Source organism: Anopheles merus, chromosome 2L (genome assembly GCF_017562075.2).
Source record: "Anopheles merus strain MAF chromosome 2L, AmerM5.1, whole genome shotgun sequence".
Taxonomy (NCBI): Eukaryota; Metazoa; Arthropoda; class Insecta; order Diptera; family Culicidae; genus Anopheles; species Anopheles merus.
The window spans coordinates 43,917,345-43,940,182 of NC_054083.1; the positions used below are offsets into that span (position 1 = coordinate 43,917,345).

Sequence of the window (22,838 nt, forward strand, 5' to 3'; positions counted from 1 at the left end):
AACTTTGTCTTATATGCATTTGAATGATGGTTTATTTCGCGTACACACTCCTACTATTAACTTTTATTAAGACTGCCCCGCAGATTGCTACCATGCCCTCGCTTTGCCCTGCGTAGCGTCCGTCAGGATCCACGTGTTGTGGTCGTGCTTTTTCATGGACATCTGCTTGTGGCGCGGGTGCGTTTTACAAATCACGTACAGCCGCTCCTGCCGCATCACGAAGTAGCAGTCCTTGCAGCGTCGCTTTAGCCGGCCCTTCACCTTGAACCCGCTCACCAGGTTGAGCAGGGGCGGTAGCGGTGTCGGTAGCAGCTGGTTCGGGCTGGCCAACGCTTGCCGGGAGCATTGGTTGGCGAGTGGGGACGGCTTGGCCAGTTGCGTCAGTGAGTGGAAGTGTGAAGTCGGCCCGAGCCGTGCCACCAGCTCGCTCACGGTGGTGGTGGTGGTGCAAGCGGACCGTAACCGGGTAAACATCGCTCCCCACATGGTGTGCGGTGTTGGTTTTTGTGTTCCTAAAGAGTGTAAACAATTTGTGTGAATGAGGCTGGGATTTTAAACGGATTTAAAGGTATTTTGCAGGAATTTACCTGTTCTCGCTGCACACGATGTAAACAAAACAGAGTTGCGTTATGTCACTGGCCGGTCACAGTGGAATACATCCATCAGTATGATGTTTTATTGAACTAAATATAAAATGCTATGTAATACGTTCCGTGCTAGGGAGAATCCCTAATAAACAGAAAAAAACCCTTTACAAGTGTCAAACTAAAATTAAAATTTGCAGTGCATTTTCTATGCGTTTATTCACGACTGCTCACACTGCATGTCCCGCTCGTGCCCTTGGTGTGGTTTGACATTTTGAACAAACGGCGCGAGTATGTCACATTCGCGAAACATATTCCGGCAACAACAACGAATCGTGTGAAGGCGCAACTTCGCGTCACTGCTCCGCATTGTTTTTGGCGAAGCTGCCGCTACTACAGTCAATACAGTAGTATATGGCACAATAGAAGTGTTTAGTTGGTTGTAGAATAGTTGCGTTTCGCGTACTGTAATCTGCTCGCAAAATGGTGTCCGATTCCGAATCGTCCGATGACGACTGCAGGTAAGCGGGGGCATCCGGTCATGAAGATACACGAAGCCCGAAGCAAAAACTGCAAGCGTAAACAAAATTTTGGCTTCGCTTCGGTCTCTGTCTGTCTCGTTTCAGCGAACCGTACGAGTGGTTCCTGCATCGGCTGTACCACAAAGACCACAAGATCATACCGATACGGGAGAAGCCAAAGATAATAGGCCGCGGCAAAGATGCGAACTGCCAGTTTAAACCGGGCAAATACTTCCTGGTGTCGCGAAACCACTGCATGGTGCAGATCGTCGATGGGAAGCCTACAATCACCGATTGCCATGTAAGTGGTACACAGTCGCGTGGGAAGCTTGGGCGAAGACGCGCTCAACATTCTTATTTCTGGGTCTAAATTGTTTTTCGCTTTTTTGCTTCTTCTTCTGTTTCTCCGGTAGTCCCGCCGAGGTACGTTTGTAAACGGCGACCGTATCGACAAATTCCAGCCGGGACGCATCGAGCTTAAGGAGGGCGATCTAGTGGGCATCGCGCACAAGAACGAAGAAATTCAGCAGTATTTCAAATTCCACGACGATGTGCTCAGGTACCGGGTGTGCCGTACGATCGGCAAGGACGAGGCAGTGGTCATATCCGACGACGAGCAAGAGGAAGAGGTCGATGTAAAGTGTGCCATATTGCCAGAGCCCGATCTGGATATCCCGTCAACGGCGTCTTCCAGCCAGTCGGAGGCGAGCCAATCCGACACGGAGCCGGTAGAGAATGGCTCGGAGCGGTCAGCGTCACCGCAGCCGGGTCCGTCCGGTTTGCAGCTGTCCGCGGTCGTTTCGATACCGGAAGAGCTGATGCGAAAATCGAGCTTTGAAAGACAGTACGACGATATGATGCTGTGTGCCAGCAAGCTCAATCCGGACGGGTACGAATCTGACACCGAGCCGGAGCCGTGCGTCGTGCAGCCGGTTGCCTACGACACGAGCGATGTGATCGTGCTGTCGGACGATGACGAGTACATCGATGTGCAGTACTCGCAGATGGTAATCGAGGAGGTGCAGCAGGAGCTGGAGGACGACGTCGAGCTGGTGGAGCTGCCCGACCTGGGCGAGGAGGAGGAGGATACAAGCCTGTGGGCGCTGAAGCTGAAGCCGGACGTGGACGCTACGCGGCGGTACAAAAAACGAGCCAAAGAAGCGAAGGAAGAGAAGGAAGCCTCAAAGAGGGAAAGGCCCGATGCTATCGAAAAGCAGAACCACCACCACCACCACAAAAAGCATAGATCTAGCAGTAGCCGTTCGTCGGAGGAGGAAAACGTTGCCGTTCAACGGGAAGACGCGGACAAGGAAAGCTCTCTCAAGGTGCTGCTGAAGCGTAACAGTACCGATGCGAAGTGGGACGTCATTGAGGCGCAAAAGGTGGATGCAAAGAAACCGTCCCGACACACGACGGACAGCAGCAAGGAGTCGAAAAGGGACGCGGGAGATGCGAAGAAACCGCACCGGCACACGACCGAACCAACTGCTTCCACGTCTTCGCCGGCGGTTGAACCTATCCCGTCTACGTCGAAACATTCGAAAGAACCTGTCCCTTCTTCTTCCCGACACACCACCAATGGCCCTTCAACGTCTGCCGCCACACGGCACACGCATGAGCCAACTCCTTCCACGTCGTCCAAACACACAAAAGAACCGACTCCTTCGACGTCCCGGCACACGAACGGTCCTGTAGCTTCAGCATCCCGCCATACGGCTGAGCCTACGCCTTCCACGTCGCGACAGTCGTACGAACCTGCCACTCCTTCAACCTCAAAACACCGAGATTCGGTGACGGAGCCGGAAAGGAACCGACCGGCGATCGATGACAAGGTGAAAAAGCCGCCACAGCAGAAGCAACCGGAAGAAGAGCCAAATAGGTTAAAGAACCGACGGCATTCGGTCGCTAACTGGACCGAGATCGGCCCTCACAGGCCTAGCGGCACGATCGAGATAGCGATGCCGGAAAAGCCAAAGCCACCGTCGAAGGAGGCTTCGGCGGGTCCGTTGTGGATGCAGCAGGTTGCAGCCGCCAAACCGGCAGCGACGGAAAACGGCTCAAGCAATGCCTCCGCCGCACCGGAAGAATCAACGGCAGCGAGCGCACCCAAGTCCAACTTGAAACGCCGCGGTTCGATTTCCTCGGTGGGGGAAGTGCAGGCCATGATACAAAAGAAGCTGAAACGACGATACAGTGGTAAGTGGTGCGCAACACCATAGACGACCGCAAAGCTTATCCGTTTTTTTTTGTTGTCTCTCCCCAAACAGTGTCCGATCGTAATGTGTTCGATTTTCAACCAGTCAAAGTGTCCAAAGATCAAAAGGAGCAGCGCAAATCGAAGCTGATCCAGATCAACGAGAAAAAGAAGCAGCAGGAAAGGCAGGGTCCGGTGATGCTGTTCGAGCCGCAGCCGCTCGGCCGGAAGACGGGCTCGACCAAGCCGAAGGTAAAGTTTACGCCCAACAATCGCGGCTCGTTTCTTACCGCGCCCGTACCGCTGCCGTCGACGTTACGGGCACCCTCCACTTCGCGTCCGGCGGCGACCGACGAGAGTATTGTCTGCACACAGTCGACCACGCTGGAGCAGCTGCCGAATGTGAACGGCGTGGAGGAGGAGGTGATCGATATGCGGCCGAAGAAGCTTACATTCCAGAGTGTGGCACGCGTCAGCAATGTGGATCGACCGGTGCCGAGTGGTAGCGGTTTGAACAAGCAACCGTTGGCATCGTCCTCCAATCGGCCTACCAATATGGAACCACCGCCGCCAGTAACGCTCGTGAAAGCGCAACACCTGAGTACGTCTGGTGGCAGCAGTAGTAGCGGCAGCAGCAGCAACAGTAGTAGTAGTAACAGTCATAGTAGCAGCACAACGACCACCGCTTCCACCACATCCTCCAACTCGGCTAGCTCTTCACACACAGTTACCACTTCCGCTACCACAGCTGCCCCTACCGCCAGCACTTCGCAGAGGGTACTACCACCACTGGTAAAGATTCGCAAGAAGCAACCGCTGCAGGGTATACTAAAATCGTATGATAAGCCAAACGGCGAAAATCCGGCGCCCAAAAAGAGCGTTACAATAAGGCTGGAACTGAACAAGACACGGTACATTGAGAATTGTTTAGATAAGTCGGAAAGCCCACCGCCGGAAAAGGAGCTGGCCGAGCCGAAACTGCCCCAGAAAGAGATTCAGGAGCAGATCCTCTGGCAGGAGCTCGATCTGCTGGCGGAAGTGCTCGAGTGGCCCACCAAGTGGCTGCAGCAGCAGGAGTCGGAACTGCTCGCGAACGGACCGTTCGCGTCGGAGGGCAAGCTGCTGCCCAAGCTGGATAACTACGATTCGTACGAATCGTTCCGCAACTTCCATCTGCCGTTTCTGAAGCGTGAACTATGGCAGGAGATCTATACCTGCGCGAAGGTGGCCAAATCCTTTCTGCCCCTGCACGACGTGACGGTGGGCAAAGCGGAGCACGTGGAGCTGTGCAAACTGTTCTGCAAAGGTAAGACAGTGGGGGTACGGGGATGTGCGGGTATAGTTGCTGATGTTCTTAACCTACTTAATTCCCTTTCCAATTCCGCCAACACAGTACGCATCAACACGCACGGCAAGGACTTCTTTCCGCTGTTTGACTTTGGCATCGTGGAGTATCATTCGCTGCTCGGCCATAGAAGCAGCCTGTTCGTGTCGGTGCGCGCCCAAAACAAGGACGACAGCGTGCCGCTGCGGGACAGTAACGGCGTGCAGCAGCAGCCGGGCCTAGCGTTCGTGCTCACCCTGTACGCGGCGGGCCGGGAGCTGGAGGGGCTGCGCTCGGGGCGCAACTTCGTGTACCGGCCGCTGGCACGGGTGCACCTGTACATGCGCCGCTGCAACGCGATCTCGCTGCTGGAACATTCGCCCCTGCTGCCGAACATTATCTGCCCGGCCACTAACAGGGCGAAGCTGGAGGAGATTGACAGGCGGCTGCAGCAGCAGCCGGAAATGCGCATGAACGTGGCGCGCCACATGGAGGCGGGCGCGCTGAACCCGGGCCAGATGGAGATCGTGTCGGCGGTGCTGGACGAGTGCCAGTGCTGGGAGGAGCCGACGATTTCGCTCATCCAGGGCCCGCCCGGCACGGGGAAATCGCGCGTGATCGGGAACCTCGTGCTGGAGCTGATGCGCCTCGGGCACAAGAGCAAGGAGCGAATGCGGGTGCTCGTGTGCGCTTCCTCCAATACGGCGGTCGATGTGATTGTGAAGAATCTGATGAAGCTGCAGCAGCGCAAAGGTAAGCGATGGGGAATATCTCGTTTTTGGGAGTATTTTTTGCAATATGCTCTTTTTTTTTCTTGTCCAGCTGCAAACGAGCGGTTCAAGCTGGTACGCACGGGCACTAGAAGCAAGGTCGACCAGGAATGCGCCCCGGTGTTTATCGACAAGCTAGTTCAGGAGGAAGTGAATCGGCAAAATCGGCTGCCAGATGCAAGGAAAAACGATGGCACGCTCCAGAACATAGAGCGGGAGGTAAGTGAGAGGCTGCTCATATTTAGGATGAAACAAAATGGACAGAGTTGCTGATCTTCCTCATCCCCCCCCCCTCCGCTTGTAGCGCAATGTGTTGGCAAACCGGATCAAGATGGCACAGGCAGAGCTGTCGTCCGGCCGGTCCGTCAACATGGAGATGTTGAAAGTGATGAAGCGGAAGCTGCACAGCTTGGAAGAGGTGCTGAATCCGGGCGGCACGTCGTCCGCTTCCGCCACCTCCGACGGGCGCAAGAAGCAGGAAATCAAGGCCCGCATTTGCATCCTGCAGGGGGCCGACATCGTGTGCACCACGCTCGGCAGCTGCTCGACGCTGGCATCGTACTGCACCAATCTCCGGTTCAGCGTGTGCATCATCGACGAAGCGACCCAGTGCACGGAGCTGTGCTCGCTGCTCCCGCTGCAGTACCACCTGTCGAAGATGGTGCTGGTCGGGGACATCAATCAGCTGCCGGCGACCGTACTCGACCAGCAGTGCATCGATGCCGGCTTCCGGGCGTCGCTGTTCTCGCGCCTCTACCAATCGTACACGGGCGCTGGCGGCCAGCCCCCTGAGGATGGGCTGAAGATGCTGAAAACGCAGTACCGGATGCATCCGAAGATTTGCCACTGGCCGAACCGGTACTTCTACGGCGGGCAGCTAAAGAATGCCACGTGCACGGAGGCGATGCGCAAGACGATCCCGCTCAAGCCGTACATGGTGATCAGTCTCAGCTACGACCAGGAGCTGACGCAGGCACAGTACGAAATCTATAACAAGGACGAGATACTGTTCGTGGTGGAGCTGATGAAGCAGGTGGTGCGGTGCTGCGACAAGCACGCGTCCTTCGCGATCATCACGCCGTACGCGCGGCACAAGGAGGAGATGATCCAGAGCCTGCGCAACACGCAGCTGAAGCGGGTGGAGGTGCACTCAATCGATTCGGTGCAGGGGAAGGAGTTTGACGTGGTCATCATCTCGCTGGCCCGGTCGAACGGGGCCGGCTTTCTCAACAACCCGGAGCGTATCAATGTGGCCCTGACGCGTGCCCGCCAGTGTCTTGTGCTGTGCGGTAACTTTGCCAGTTTGAAGGTGTGTGTGTATATGTGTGTGTACACTATTTGAAAGATTTTTAATATTTTATTTCGTTTCTTTTTTTTACATCACAGCATAAAGCGGTTTGGTCATCGTTGCTGGAGGATGCCGAAAAACGAAAGGTGTACTACCATCTTGAAGAGCACGATGCGCAAGTGGACGGGCAGCAGATGGTGAAAAACATCATGGAACGGTTGCGCATGACTTAAGTTTAAGCGACAATGAGTTTTACTTTTGCATTGTACGGAAAAGTCGACATTAAGCTTACAAAGGAACATTTTCCTGGTTTAAAAATCTCTTTAATCCTGTTTTAATCATCATACCGCACAGATCATACTCCTGTCTATAATTACTTCATGTTGATTTAGTTAAAAAACAAAAAAAGGGGAGTTAATATTGTTTACAGCGCAAGCATAGCAGCAGTGCCTTGGGAAGATCTTTTTTATGTTAACGTTGAAATGCACGGGATAGGTAGCTTTAGCAAACAATGTGAAGGAACTCTCAGGGCCATGGCGGATACTCTTTTTTCCCCCTTCTGACTTTCGCCTTGCAGCTGCAAGGATCTGTGTAAGTGCGCCGGTGGAGAACTATGGTTCCTTTATTTATTTTACCTATCCCGGAGCGGAGAGGCTGGAGAGCAGGTGCAAAAAACACATACACAGACAAAACGGCAATGCGTGTATAGAGGACGATGAGGAGGCGGATGCTAGGGGGAGAAGCGGAGGTTGTAAATACGAAGCCTCAGGAAGCAGTGGAATGAATGATGGAATAAAGCAAAAAAAGGCTACTCAACTCAACAACCCTTTTCCCGTGCGGCGAGTTGCTGGCGAGATCCGAAATGCGAGGCGGAAACAAGCGGGAGGACAGTGTGTACAGCAAAAAAAGAAAAAGGTCCACACATACATACACACTCGCACACAATAGCGGTGGAAAACACCTGCAGCATAGGAAAATCGTACGCTTATCAAACGCTCTCTTGCCAGGACACCGTTGCGGAGCACACCGTTCTTGTTCGTGGCGAAGAGAGAAGAGAAACACCCGAACGAATGACGAGCAGGAGAGAGCGAAAGAGAGAGAGAGAAAGCGCGCGCTCGTTCAACCGCGCGGCTTCGGCGAAAGAGCGTGCACGACCGACCGATCGCGTTGCAATGGAAAAGCGGACGAGAGAGAGCGCGCGCTTGGGAAAACCGTTCTCAACGCCCCCCCCCCCCGCGCGAGAGCCCGCGTTCGGAAAAAAGAGCGTGGAAAATGCGGTGTGTACGGTAGGACCGTTTGCTACCAGCAGCGGCCTGTTCAGTCGAGAATTCGTTGTCGTTCGTGACGGGAAGGTACACAGCAAGTGCGTGTGTGAGTACGACGGCAGTGTGTGTGTGTGTGTGTCGGTGTGGCCCGGCTGACTACTACTGAGTGGGCACTTGCGGGTGGCACCCTACACTTCTTTTTCTTTTGTTTTGTGTTTCTAATTGTTCACGTCTGCATCTCTGACTGTGTCCTCCGCTTTGGGGGTACCCTTAGCTTTTTACGGGGGGGAAACCTGCCGCACCCTCAACCGCACACGCTCAACAACACGTACAACACTACGGCCAGCGGTGGTGCCAGCGGTGCGGGGTGTGCCCCGATACGGGAATTCAGTGCTGACACAAAGCGAAAATGTAATATGGTGCATTAGTATCGACTGTCCGACTGTGTCCGATAAGGGAAAGGGTGTGTGCGAAACGTATCGCAAAATGTGTGATACACACGCACGCACACAAAAACACGCACGCTTGCTTTGGAGGATTAGGTGGATTGTGTGGATCGTAGCAGGCGTTAGGAGGAACCTGTTTTAAAAACGCAGCACACCGCACACCACACACCAGCCAATGCCATTTAATCGTAGTCGGGGAGCCATTGTGTTCGCATCACAGTCGCTACCTGTTTCAATCCTTCACTCTCTGCGTGTGTGTGAGTGTGTGTGTGTGCGCTCTAACTCTCGGCTGCTCGGCTGCTCGTAGCGGCCATGGTGTACCAGTGAAACAAAACCGTCGCCACCATTAAAATTTGTTTCCGTCGGTTACGGGGGCCAGTGGCAAGCGGCCACCGCGGATCCAGGTTCACGCTGTTGCATCTAATGTGTGCGTGCGCGTGTGTGTGTTGCTCCGGTACAACGGTATGAAAAGTGCGCATAAACGTGTAAAGATCGGCAAGTGTATGTGTGTGTGTGCCAGTCGTAGGTCCCTTTGTGTCACAGTTTTGCTTTCGGGACCTCCGCCCTTTGGTCGCTGCTGAACGGAGTGATCCCATAGGATGAAGATAAGTGTGTGCGGGTGGCATCGGTAGAAGACGAAAAATGCGACCCTGGTCCTGCTGATATATAAGATAAAAGGTACGAATTTGTAAAGGTGGGTAAAGGATCTGCAAGGTGGTAATGTGCGTTCGGTTTGGTATGTGTGATGGGTTTAATGCAGCGGAACTTGGGAACAAAGTTTAATCGGGCGATTCATAGCGCTTTTTTATGTTGAAGTATCATTTTCACAGCGTGAGAGATGCAGGTGTATGTATACAAAGTGTTGCTGTCGAGCAGGATTCTTCAAAACGTTGATCCCCCATTGCCCCAAGCAACCTCAAACCTTTTGTACACCAGCCTGCTAGATCATATGCTGCAAACATTCTCCAACTGGTCGAATACTGGTCTCAACCTTTTTCTGTTAATTTTTATCATAATTTACTTAAACCTTTCTTTGATCAAGTTTTGAAAATTTTCCTCCCCATAGCGGAACGGCTGGAAAGAAAAGCGCCCGCGAGATTTTCCTCTGGGTGTAGAAGAGAATCGCAGAGTGTGTGGTGTAAGGAAAAAAAAAACGTGTTCAGAATCCTGAGAGCCAAAGAGAGCGAAGCAGGCAGAGCGAATGAGATAAGGAATCACTGAGAGAGAGAGATAGAGATAGAGGGAGAGGGAGAGAAGGAGAAGGAGAGAGAAAGAAAAAGTTAAAAACTGTGCCTGTGTGTGTGTGTGTGCGTGTGTGTGAGCTGGGAAAAATAGGAAATATTAATGAGCCTTTCCCGGTGGTGCTGGTTGCGCCTGTGTGTTGGTGTACAATTATTGTACCAAAAAACAAAAAAGAGGGGTTTTCCAGGCTCACACACCTTCGTAATACCATGCTTTCTTTGCGTGGCACGGACTTTACTTTGGGGGGGGGGGGGGGGGAATACTTTAGCTAGTATGAACTTCAACTTGTAGTCCATCGGAACGCTTTCCCAGGGACTGAAGTTGTCGGGTTAGATTGTGAATGAATTAATTGACTGTCCTCACACTTTTCCTCAGTGACTTGCATCACGAGGAAGAGTGTGGTACCACCCATCATGAGCTCTCAGTCGGCGGAAACAATGTGATCCCGCGACCTTATCTTCACCACCACCGTCTGTGGTACCACTTCATTGCAGTATTGGTCGAGAAAAAAGGGGATTAAATTGCTCCCGCTCGCCCCTATCGTTTGCACTAAGACCCCAAACCATGTGCGCCATCAAACGATAACGCTGGATGGGAAGATTTGGGTATGCTGGAACGGTGGGAAAATTTATCTGCACTCATCAATCTCTTTGCTCGTGATTAATATCCGCGGCTAGAGCTAGCTTCGCTTGTCTTCCCCCACTGCCACCACCATCATAAGTGGTGTTCCCGGTGTTTCATGTGCCGAACAGGATAACACACACGCTGTTTTGGCATCAAGCATTTCCTGGGTAAAGAATAACGTGTTGTGTTAGCGGAGTGGTGCTGTTGGCTTGAATGAGGAAAGGTACCACCGGAGGCGATAAGAGCAACGATCATGCTCACGTCGGATGAAATTAGATTAGAGACGCATTAGAGGGTGTAGAAGCGATCCGGACAGCAACCATTTGCTTCCGAAAGTGGATCCTGACCGCTTAGTGGGAGGCATTTGGGTGAGCTAGATTGAAGAAATAGACAAAGCTGGTACTTGTTTTGAGGCTAATTTTTCCAAACATCAAGAAGTATTCAAACTAGAATTTGAAACCAACTTTTTTACCCGTAGTAACAATATTTCAAATTTCAGTTCCTGCTACGTATAAGTTTTGAACCCGCGGCGTGTGGTGTTGTATAAACCACCGTGCCTTTACCTGTGGTTCTATGTGTCTGCTCCCATTACTGGGTGCTTATTCGAGACCAGTTTAGTCCAGTGCTTGTCAATGATACAGATTGATACATTTATTGTGTGCCAAACGAGTGAACGATTAAAACTGAATTAACAAAACGATGTTTTGGAATAAGCGGAATAAGGAATATTTAAGAATTTTGACACATGGCACTTAAAAAAACGATTTAGGCAGGATTACGGCAACTGTGGCACTTGGTGATCCGCACTCGCTTTTCTATTGCATTGTGTGAGTGGGTAAATTGCCCACCCAAATTTGTCACCCACTTCGCTGCCCGCCCCGTAGCGAGCTGAAGCCCTTTTCCAATCATCGCCCTTTTGTCAATAACCTTTCCCCGTGATCCTGGCCTGACCAGGTCTCCAAACGCGGGGAGGGGGCCTATGCAAATCGAATTCCCCTTCCGCCTACTTCACCGGTCCTCCCCACCTGGTGGTCGGCGTCCATTAGCGCAGACACTCTGTGGCTGAATGTGGCTGAACCTGAACTGTTCGGGCAGTCCCACTTGTCCCGGTGCCTTGTGCCATCAGCGTGTGACGTCAAACGCGACGGGGAGTGTACTCACAAACACGAAAGTAGTGTATAGTTGAGTCCGAGCATTAAAGAATGAAAAAAAAACACGAAACCCCCGTCGGGGATATGTACTCCACGGCTCACAGAAGGGTGCAGTACCTTGGCTTATTTGACCAGCAGCATGCGCCGAACCCTAAATTCCTTGTACCGTGTGCTTCCTGGAAGCAGAAGCTCCCCAGCAGCTCTGCCTCTTTGCGACACCCCGGCCTTGGGCCGCGGTGTCTGGGCCGCTTCCCCGGGGGTTTTGACGTCGTGCAAAGCAAAGAGAGAGCCACAGTATAAGACGAAAATAAAAAAAAAAACATACACACACACAACTTTTAAGGCGGCCGTCGCCGCCTCACTGCATTGTCGTCGTCAGTGTAAAGCATGTCAGCATGACGTGTACTACCGAGCTGCTCTGCTCGAGCACGGTGTGCTCTTCTAAAGGTGGGAGGAAGCAGAGGGGGGGGGGGGGATGCTGCCGCCGGTGGTGCTCAAGCAAAAACAGCTAAGCAAACAGGGCAAGAAAGCGTGCGGACAAGAGCGGGGCTGGGGAAAGCGCCTGTACAAATATCGACCTGGACCTGGGCTATATTTTTCATTCTTCGGTCAACTGTGTGCACACGAAGGGAGATCTCCAGTTTGTCCCCACAACAAAAAAAAGAAAGAGCTGCATTCTTTGTGCCAACCGGTCGATTGTGCCAAAATAAAAATTAAAAGCACATCCCCTCGGTGCAAACCGTATCCAAAAACGCTCGCAGCGGCGCGGCGCGTTCCTTGCGTCGAAGGGTTTTGTTTTCCAAAGGAGACAGCGGTTTCCTTTCGGCAAAGGGCAGACAAGGGGGATGAGAGAGGGAGACACATCTCTTTAGAACCCCCAAAATCACTCACACACATACACACACGTGCAGTATTGCATGCAGTGCACGCGGTGGCGGCGGTGCTGTTTTATTGTTTTTCTCCCAGTTTCGAATTGCTGCCTGATTGCTGCCGCGAAACCTGCCTGTGTGGCGACCTACTTTGCATATCTCGGGCGGTGCGGGGTGGTTGGCTTTTTGCATAAGAAGAAGGGGGAATACAATAATTTACATATCGTCAGATTTGGGGCTGCCCCGTTGTTAAACCTTTGCCAAAGTGGCGCTCGTGCAAAGTGCAATTGTTTGGCAGGCTATGATGTGTCTCGCATTTGGGGCCGCGCGCCGATGCTTTAGCCGGACGTGGTAGCTTTTTACAGTGCAATCCTTCTCTCTCTCGTCGCATCACACCTCTCAACTCTTGCTTGAGCAAGATATGTTTCTCGATGGTAAAAGTTGGCAACTGTCTTGCTAAATCGGTCGGGTTGCGACTGCACACCAATCGGGAGCAGCGACCGTGTGCAAAAAAAATGATTTTTTTTGAGGATCTACTATTTACGAACGTACGCACGCACAAATTTATTTTTGCCCTTTTTTTGGGAATATTGCTTTGTTGTGGTTTATTGAGTTTAAAATTTCTGTGCAATAGTATACGATAGCGAAGCTTTTTTTGTGATTTTCCGGAAGAATTATTTTTTTTTCTTATTACGTTCATCCCCAAATACACCCAAACCCCCCAATGGCCGCAATTCATTCGATCGAAAGTTTACTGCTGATGGCAATAAACTTAATTTTATTTGTGCCCAGCGGTCGACACTGGCTCCCCGTGTCCGCCAGGGACACCATCGTAAAATAATATTTATGAATTATATTGGTTTTATGACGTTTTACAATGTCTTGAAATAAATTTTTGCTTTATCGCTCCTCTTTTTTCCTGTGAGTGTGCGTTTTTTTTGTTTGCTCTTGTCGTCGGTATCATGAGATAACCTACAAACGGAAGCATTAGCGATGATGTTGCTGTTTTATAAAGAGAAAAGAGCTAAGCAAGATTAAACACTCTTGATCACTTGGTTATTGGTTAACAAGATAATATCGATATTTTTCAACAACAAAAAAAAAGTTCAATCCAAACCTCACTCCAAAAACCAGGCAGGCAAATGAAACGTGCAACAATAACAGCACCGCTTTGCACGGTGTTGCACGATACGCGCTTTTTCATGCGCAAAGTAATTTTACTGCTCGATTCAGCCACACTGCCATCAGGAAAAGAGAGAGAGAGAAAAAAAGACGAGCACGGATACAACATAATGATCATTTTCCTTGTTTTCCATCCTCTCTTCATTGTGTGTGCACAGTGGGAAACAGTTGGCAAGAAAAGTAACAAGCCCGCACACAGCTCCCCATGCTCCAACAACCAAAAAAGGACTCCTCGTCCGGCGAGAGTTTGTGCGTGTAACGTGCGGGCAGCGTAACGCTGTTCGCTGTTTTATTTGCTCTCGTTCGGGAGTGGGTTTTCCCCCGTGTTGGCTTTTCCTTTGGGGTTTCGTGGCGTTTAGTACGCGATCGAAACTCGTTTATGATAACGCCCGTAGTAAGAACATTGTCTTGCGGCAGCAGCAGCAGCTATAAAACAAGGAATTCTGCCGGGAATTGAAGAAAAGTTAAAGTGAGACAGTGCAAAGAACGGAGGGATGTTTGTGAGAGAAAAGGTAAGAAGCGTTCGATTCGTTTGGGAACGAGACGCTTTCACTTATTTCGCCTAGGATCAATTAAAAGTTGCCTGTTAAATTGGCGCGAATGAAGCGAAGACAGCGACATTTTCGTTTACCGATTTCAAGGCGAGATCTCATCCTCTTCGATTGTGAAAAAGCTGTGTAGTTTCTACTTTGAAGGAACTACAGATCCATCTTCGAACCTCCACGAACACGAACGAAGTGTGAAAATTATTCATTACCCACCGCACGGTGACGCTCATTTACGTCAGAGATCGACAACGAACGTGCGTGTGCGTAGGCTCGTTAAATCCACCCCGGCTCGCCGGTTGAATATCGAACCTTTCGTAAGCAATCGATAGTAAAAGGGGGTGAAAAAATAAAAAAAAAAAACCGATCAATGGTGCGGATCCAATGGTATCAAGGTGGCTCGACGTTCAACTCGACAAACACAGAACAACCTGCCATTTTCAACAAGCGCACACGTCCTTTTCCAATAAACGCACCGAAATTAACTCCTTGGAATGATTGTAAAAGACCCCCCCCCCCCCCAAAAAAGCAGCAAAAAGCTAAAGGTGTAGAGTGTTGTAATGTATCCCTATGGCAGGTGAAAGATCATGTTGATGAAAAAAAAGCGCCCCAACCCACCCGTCGATAGCGTAGCATGTCTGGTTAAAGTGGCGAGAGTCAAATTCAAGAAGCGCTTGGAGTTAAGAAAACCCTCACCCGAAAAGAAGAAGCACAAAGAAAGGAGCGAAGAAAAGGAAAAAAAAGCACCAGCTAAGAAAGCTTTACCACACGGTGTCGTCTACCATCGTGAGGGCTGAAAATGCACCCCTTTCCCACGCAACCAGAACTCCGCAAAAGGCGACCGGGGGGCGTGTGTCGTAAATATCGAATTTTCTCATTTTCCACCAATCAATCGCACACACGCTCACACGGGTCGCGAGTGTGTGTGTGTGTGTTGTGGAATTGGTAGAGGGAACGTTATAATACCTCCTCTGAAGGAAACTCATCGGCAATGAACCATTCGCCCCGCAAATGGTGTGTGTGTGTGTGTTCTTTCTTTCTTTCGGGGTAGCTTTAGCAAAAGAGGGGGTAAGTTTTCCACTATCGAAGCCATTTTGAATGCGATCTTTCGGTTTCGTATCGAAGGCCGCGCTGGAACGGTTCGGATCTGACTGTTGGGGCCTGCTGCTCGGATGGTAGCAAATGGTAATAAAGAGAGGAAAAATGTCCATGGATTACATACAAACACACTCGGTAACGGCCGGTATCTAGATTCCATTTCGGTGATTAAACCAGTTACAAACCCTACACAAGCTCCCCCTTCTCTGCACGTGTGTTCGTGTTCTCCACTGTAACAGCCTTCCAGTTGCGAAGGGGTTGCTCCACGACGCTCCACCGGGAATGGTAAAGTTCAGTGACCGGAAAATCGATTACAGGGGTTTGTAGTGTGTTGCGGCAGCTCAACATACATACACCACACGGGATACGATCATGTTGCGAAACTTCAGGGAAAGGGGAAACACCAAACCAAAAGTCACCCCGCGGGGTATTACTGTTACTGGTGGGCCTGTAGCATTGATGAGGTGTTACGAATGCGAGCACTCGGGGATTACCCACTCGGGGTGGTGGGAGTGTGCAAGAGGTCATAAGCTCACGCTTAAATTGAATAAAGATTTCTACACTACATTGTAGGTTGTGGGTAGTGTCTCCGTGACCGACAATGCAATCAGGGAATGTGTGGGACTGGGGCCTGAGTATTTAGTGACATAAAATGTCAGCGAAAGGTAATTATGCTCACGGGTTGTAGGGTTTGCGAGAGGGAGAGAGTTGAAAAAGGTGAAAACGACAGCCATTTTGGGGGATCAAATTTCCAACCACTGCTGTCGTCCAGTTTTGTTTCTTTTTGGTAGCAGCAATCCCTAATTGAACTTTCAAGTCCATCGAGTCCACAGACAGTGTTGGCATTAGCTGTTTGTGCTTGAGAATTGTTTGGAGAGCAATGTTACATACCTACTTTATGTCATTGCGCATTGTTAGGATACTGGCATGTCTACTATTTAATATACCAACAATGTTTTCACTACTTCTCACTATTCTTCACTTTAGTCCTCTCCCATCCCATTCCCTTGCAAATGTTTTGCATGTTATGTCCTTTCCAGTAACACGCATTCCAGCTCCATGTCACTGGAGCAAGCAACGTTAACTTCGGTACGTTCTGTTGTGTTTTTGTGTTCTGGAGCAGGGCTTTGGGACTGAGACAAACAAATTCCCCCGTTTTGCGGTTATAAAAATCGCTCCGTAACTGGGAACCAGCCAGGAGAAATTCCAATAACTCCATACCATGCTCCGCGGCAACGGTAGCCGATGAAGGTGTGTTGCACAAATGGTGCCGTGACCAGGATCGTCGCTCTGTAGCTGTTATTGGAAAAAGTTTCTCCATCTTTGAGTGTTGTGGAATTGGGGCGTTTTTTTTTGTTGGAATGGGAGAGCACCTCGTGAGAGGTTCTCGTGCTGCTCGTTTCACTCCTTTAGGTCCTAAATCTGCACGTACAGTGCCTGTGCCTAAAAGATTGTATCTTCCGTTTTCGCTCGATAGTTTACGGCTCTAGCCATACGGAGCTAGCTCGCTATCGCCAAGACGCACCGGATGTGCGGCTAAAGATAAAGAAATTCAACAACAACAACAACAACGAAAGCAGTGAAACCCCCGGCACAAGATACAAAGATAGACCTCGCCAGCCAGGTCTTGTCGGTTATGCGGGCAGCAGGTGTCAAACGATGCGTAGGCACCACATAAACTTACGTCACCAGTCGGCTCTGGAGCTTTCTGTGCAGGCGTTCTGATAAAAGCACCGGGGGACCAGCTTGAGTTCACCCGAAACAACACACCGCTCCTACTTCTCCGATGGACGCGAGGAATAATCTGCTTTGCAAATGTAAACCGATACCGAACGACCGGCACTAATTACGGCCACGGTGGTGGAAGTTTTTGGCGTACGGCAGCACTGGTCAGCGCGAGCGAATGGCATGACGGCACGGCACTACACACACACATGCACACTCTGTGTCCATGGCCTGCCATGAACCACAGGTCCTGGCAGAGCCCCGTCATGCCCAGTGCCATTACAACTGTTCGTTCGACTGTGTGTGAGCGACGGAGTGTTGTGTGCAATCGTACCGTAGTGGAAAGGGAAAATTGTGTAATTTCACGCTCGAACAATTAGCATGCCACTTCCCCAGGGTTGGGAGTTTTTTGTTGTTGTTGTTGTTGCTATTTCTTCGCAGGATGGCAGAGCAGGGAGATAGATTGGGAGTTTATGGTGTTGTAGCGAACCCAAACCACAAACGAGCTACCGGAATCGATACGCAGCGGAAAAGCTTGCCCATAGATGGACGAACTAGCCGGGGACTTTTAGGGTTTTGAGGGGTGACATTTGTGTTTCTCGATACGGATAATTGTTGCTTGCTCTAAACCAGCAGCGCGGATACACTTGAGTGGGATGATACATTACACAATAGTTTTTCCCTTTTTTTTATATAACAATTTCCCTATTAAAGTGAAGCTCTCAAAGGACGCTGGAGAGATCACTTAAACGCTTCGTGTACGTGCTCGTATCTCATAATACAAGAAAATTTGCATTCCGCAGTAACTCATTACGCCTCATCATACTGTTTCTGTCGCGCTGACTGCGTAATGACGTACTCTCATCCTCCCCTAACTCATGCAGTCCCCGTAAATGATGTTTCCCAATACGGCTACTGATTAATATTCATTTTTCACAACAACCCCATCCTATTGCGTTCAATTGACAAAATGTACTCCGTTTACGTCAACACCATCTGGCCCCGGGAAGGACCACGGGAAGGTAGTGGGATAGCGATTATCACACGAGATGCTTTCATCAATGCACACTATCGGATCGATCATATCGCGGAATAACTCAATTTTGCATGCATAACTATCGACAACATTCAACCGGCTGCGCTAACATCTCCTTCTTGTATTCTTGCTGTTTCTTTCTTTCTCTACAGAACCTTGGTCCGGTAATTGCTAAATCATTAGCATTGGGAAAAAGGACCTTTCTACCCTTCCTGCTTATGCCGAACAATACCACCGAACGTACGTGGCATAGTTGAGTGAAACGTGAACGGAAAAGTACTCAGAAAAATGCGAAAAACATGTGCTTGAGAATAAATGAAGACGCAACACAACGGGCAACGGGTGACACTCTTATCTTGCCGAATCTGGATTCTCTGTCCATCAAATCTAAAACTATTAAAATATCATCCACTGCGTTCGAATTGAGCCGGCCGGCGGCACAGAATATGCTCGGAAGCTTCGGCGTATCCAAAAAAACATCGTGAAAAAACACATCGTGTGCTGGCAAGGGTGCGGCGCTTTCAAACTTATTTTAGCATGATTGGACGGCCCGAAAGAGTGTGAACATTCCCTATACGATTATGGAACTTGAAACGAAGGTGTGGCAAACTATGCTTGGGACGGACAGCTTCGTCTTGCCTTATTAAGATGTTGTTTTTTGTTTAAAAAAAAGCTTGTCAAGCGTGACTGGTACTGGTTGATGTTGTTAGTCGTCCGCTCGCCCTCTCAACCCCACTTTTATCACCGACGCAACCGTGCAGAGCGAGTGAATTGCGGCTTGGTCTTGACGCCTGGTGCCTGGTGCCAAGTGTCCCCGGGCGGTGGTGGTTTATGAGTGTGGCGGCGTTAAATTATCCATTAGATAAAGTGATCGAGCACCGCGGCGACATCCCATTTCCCTTTTCACTCAATTGTTTTCGCTGCTGTGTTTTGTTCTGTTTGCTTCCATTTTGCCACACTCATACTCTCTCGTGTAACGTGTGTGTTTTTTTTTCTCTCCGTTTTTCCTAAAGGGTGGGATTACTTTTCGTGTCGTACCCGCAGTGAGCGGCGGCCAGTGTTTGCAGTGTTGCGGCAGCGTTTGATAGGAGATTGATTAAATGGTGGTGCATTAGCATAATACCTTTGTGTGTCTGGGTGTGTGTGTGTGTGCGTGCGTAAGTGTGCCTACAAGTGTGCGCGGTTTATAGTGCGGGTTTGTGTCTGTTTGTGTGTGCGTGTGCCTCTCGTGTGATGTGATACAACAAGGAGGCGGCCGAGAGGCAGCACCTTCGAGCACCTCTTCCATGCGGGTGGCCAGTGAAGCGGTGGCCAGTGTGTGCGTGGCTGTGTGAGTGATAATGTCAGGGTTTATCAGGGAGTGTAAGGAGTGATAAGTGTGTGGCAAAAACCAAAACGAAAAAGGACGCCACCAATGAAGTGCTGCTAGTAGGGAAGAATAACCGGTCAGCGTCTCAAGGAAGGTGCGTCTTCAGACTGCAGCGATTGAGAAGATCGATTTTTGCGAGGAAAAACAAAAAGAAAGTTGGCGATATAAAATGTAAGTACATTATGAAAGGTTTAAATAAATGTATGTATGTTTGCGCTTTGTCACTAGACAGAGAAAACGAGCTTACGAGCTTGCAAAAATTGATGAGAGCAAATCGATCGTTAAATGTGGATATGCTTATTGCATTATTTAAGCATTAATCGACAGCGGTGTCAAATGATTACGGACGGTCCAGTTGCGAACGTTTGCCCTTGCTCACGCAATCGTAATATGCCGCTCGATAACAGTTGACTCTTCCCCATCCCATCATTTGCCGCTATCTCTTGGTGGAATGGGTTTAGTTTTTAAATTTCGCAACGAGATTACTGACCAAATCCTGTTGCTCGCCAATGCATTCGTAAGTCGGTTTAAACGAGATTGATTAAATATCGAGGGCACGAGCGACAGTGTTGACACTGTCGCGCATTTCGTAATCATACTGAAGCTAAAGTGTGGACATGTGCGAATCGGTGGCAAGGTTTTGAGGAACAATGTAGCATTTAAAAGCAACCTTCGACACAGCAGTCTGGCAGCGGGATTGAGAAACACGGACAGGGTGATTGGTAACATTGTGGCCAAATGCAGTTGGAAAATGTCATATAAATATCTAATGAAATCGTAAGCATTGAAGTAATGAACGTAAAATTAAAAGCTACATACTCTTCTCATTCTTCTCTTCCTTCTTATTCTTTTTGTAAAAGGTCTATTAGATTAGAGCGTAAAACTGCTCCACGGCATTGAAGCCACATTGGCTAATATAATGAGTAGCATATGCGACATTGTACTCGATCGATTGAAGCTTTTCAGTAGTGGAAGTTAGTTTTAATCTTAGTTTAACTGCAATCTAGAGGAATAATCTGAATATAATATAATATAGGAATAATAATCGAGTATTTATTCTTCTTATGCATAAAGTAGAGTAGGTTAGACCTTTGTATATCAACACAAGTAGTAATCACTAACAAATGAAAGTAATGATACACTGTGTATCTTCTGACATTATAAATACAGCAAGAGAGGATGTATCAATTTTCCTTTTTTCATTAACTTTTTTATTAGAGGTGTGCCCCAAGAAACAGAACCGTACGATTTATTTTAGTTTATTCTAAAGAACGAACGACCTACGTTCATCGGTTGTTTATAATTCATAATGCACTAAGTTGCTCATAAAAAGCACGTCTTACCCATCGTAATAAAGAATGACCTGCTCTACCAAAGAATTTTGATGTTGGATCAACTGAACGAAAGCATCGTGATTCACGTGCTTCTTCTTCTTCTTCTTTGGCACAACAACCGTTGTTGGTTAAGGTCTGCCTTTACTATGAATGGGGCTTGGCTTTCGATGCCTTACAATTCACGTTCAGTTCATCTAAATGAAGGAACTAGTTCGTTCGCGATTATCAAAATGAACCGAATTGATCAAGCCTAATTCTTAGGCATCCATTTTGTTTCTTTTCTATTGATATTCTTCCTCTTGTTTTCTAATATTTGGATACTAAACGCAAGAGATTAGTATTTTACTAGCCTTTTTGCCTGAACTCTATAATGATTCCGTATTGTACAGCTCACATGAGGACAAGTTAGCTTCTTCTTTGGCACAACAACCGTTGTCGGTCAAGGCATGCCCGTTCCCACTATAGTGAAGTGAGCTTGGCTTTCAGTGACTTATTGTTACCATAGCAGGGGATAGTCAGTCCTACGTATGGGAGCACGGTCTATTTGGGACTTGAACCCATTTGACGGGCATGTTGTAAAGTCGTACGAGTTGACGACTGTACCACCAGACTGGCCCAAACAAGTTAGCTAGTAATCCAAATAGTTGGATGGTGTTTCAGATGAGAATCGAACCTGTCTGTACAAGGGTCATGTGGATGAGAAGACTGTGCGTCTATCCATTAAACCATCAAGGCTGTTTTTGGAAACTGAGATACAACCGCGTATAAAAAGTTCATTCAAGCGATTCACTTGATTCATTTTTTGGCTTCAACAACTACACCCAGAATTTTATTTCTTAAATAGACTGAACGCGTTTTTTCCGCCTCACAAACACAAACGCACACAGCTATTCCACACATGAGTTCAATGTAGTTCCGTTGCCAGTAGTTTCAGTTACTAGGTCATAAAGTTGGTCCTATCGCACGAAACAGCATGGGGAAGGGGACCGACCGGTAACATAACCATTGCCATACCCAACACGGCCAGGCACTGGGCGACCACAAAACGATCCCTTTGGGTAGTGGAGTGACAATGCCGCTTGCCTTCCCTCGCTACCGCCCTGTGGCATGCAGGGAATGATCTTTAGTCGTCTTCGAGACATGCAGGGCCCGGGTCTCTCCCCATCGGCTGGGATGTTTTATTGGCCACGTTCAGAGCCGGAAGAAACCAGTCTTGCCAGCAGCAGCGGCAGCAGCATTACTGCCAGCTGTGGGATTTTACCGAAACAGCGCTTGGCAGGAAGAAAGTTTGCGTCGTTCCCCCGAATCCCCGCGTTTTGCACCGGGATGTACACCGGAATGCAATGGACGACCTTTGAACGTAAGCATGAGCGCCGGTTTTCCCTCCCCGTGGAGATTTAGCAGCGGGCACATTGGCATGTAATGCAAAAACTACTAGCAGCAACCCCTTTATCTTTCCCCTGGTGAAGATGCGTTTCGGTTGCGTCTTCGCCCCCCCCCTCCCTCCCTTGCCTTTGGGTGTAAAATGGGACGAACCCAACCGGGAATGATGTACGACATCCGCATTTGCCCGAAGTTCGGGAAGTTTGCCGTGCCGTGCTTTTGCAGTCACAGCAGCCGGTTCCATCGAGGGGAGGGTTGGCCGATTCTGTCAACTACTGATGCAACGCTTAAACGTAATCCTTGGGACGCGCCGCATCGAAAACGGAAAGAATATCACTCAATAGAGTTTCCTGTGCTACTCCTTTTTTTTTGCTGCTACTGCTGCTGCTGTTGTTGTCGTTGGTACTGGCAAGTGAACGCAGTTTTCGTAATGACGGGGGTTTTATTACAAGAGCCCTGCTTCGTGAGGATACAGGGAAAGAGGAAGAGCAAAGCAAAGCCTCTCGGATCGGATATTACAGCACACACACACACACAAATGCAGATATTGTGTTTCGGAAATGGCTCGTTGCTGGGTTGGAAATAAATTCCACCAAGGCAGGAAAGGAGCAGGGCCTACAACTGAGATAAAACGATCGGTGGCGGCGAGGCTTACTTTCTTGGCAGCCTTTGAGGCACTGAGCCTTCCTTACGTCAATGCCAGAAAGTAGTCGGGGCTCTGATAGCGTTTGGCAGACCGGGCGACGGTAAATTTCATGACGATATTTCATAATTTTCCAGCCCTTTTGCAGCACAAATGCATGATGGAGATGGAGACAGTGGCTAGCAATGGGCTTTTTTGTGCGTTTAATCTAAAGCAGAACTAGAGAGTGATACTGGTTTGTGCTG

The 22,838-nt window shown here is 49.3% G+C and overlaps 3 protein-coding genes across 14 annotated transcripts in view; 2 read left to right on the forward strand and 1 right to left on the reverse strand.

The window, feature by feature from the left end:
* Nucleotides 1–14: 14 nt before the first annotated feature.
* On the reverse strand, nt 15–697 carry LOC121591972 (39S ribosomal protein L36, mitochondrial). Its single transcript, XM_041913103.1, has 2 exons — nt 588–697; nt 15–512 (listed from the first exon to the last, which is right to left on the reverse strand). The coding sequence occupies exon 2, from the start codon at nt 484–486 to the stop codon at nt 88–90; it is 399 nt and encodes a 132-aa protein (XP_041769037.1). The 5' UTR covers nt 487–512; nt 588–697; the 3' UTR covers nt 15–87.
* Nucleotides 698–863: 166 nt separating this feature from the next.
* On the forward strand, nt 864–7,496 carry LOC121591970. Its single transcript, XM_041913100.1, has 8 exons — nt 864–1,105; nt 1,211–1,406; nt 1,519–3,301; nt 3,373–4,605; nt 4,693–5,376; nt 5,446–5,612; nt 5,698–6,702; nt 6,780–7,496. The coding sequence occupies exons 1-8, from the start codon at nt 1,068–1,070 to the stop codon at nt 6,912–6,914; spliced, it is 5,241 nt and encodes a 1,746-aa protein (XP_041769034.1). The 5' UTR covers nt 864–1,067; the 3' UTR covers nt 6,915–7,496.
* Nucleotides 7,497–7,970: 474 nt separating this feature from the next.
* LOC121593758 (potassium voltage-gated channel protein Shab) overlaps nt 7,971–22,838 on the forward strand; it is a 102,884-nt gene continuing 88,016 nt past the window's right edge. For 7 of the 12 annotated variants that reach the window (XM_041916408.1, XM_041916407.1, XM_041916409.1 and 4 more), the window contains exons 1-2: nt 7,971–8,052; nt 18,878–19,404. The gene's annotated coding sequence lies outside the window, so the exon portion shown is untranslated. The other 5 variants (XM_041916411.1, XM_041916410.1, XM_041916414.1 and 2 more) reach the window with 5 other exon arrangements.

Excerpts from the sequence above, each read along its gene's own strand:
- LOC121591970 (XM_041913100.1), top strand. The coding sequence starts at position 1,068 with ATGGTGTCCGATTCCGAATCGTCCGATGACGACTGCAG. Across the intron at positions 1,106-1,210 it reads TCGTCCGATGACGACTGCAG|CGAACCGTACGAGTGGTTCC; the intron begins GTAAGCGGGGGC and ends GTCTCGTTTCAG. Across the intron at positions 1,407-1,518 it reads CTACAATCACCGATTGCCAT|TCCCGCCGAGGTACGTTTGT; the intron begins GTAAGTGGTACA and ends TTTCTCCGGTAG.
- LOC121591972 (XM_041913103.1), bottom strand. The coding sequence starts at position 486 with ATGTGGGGAGCGATGTTTACCCGGTTACGGTCCGCTTGCACCACCACC.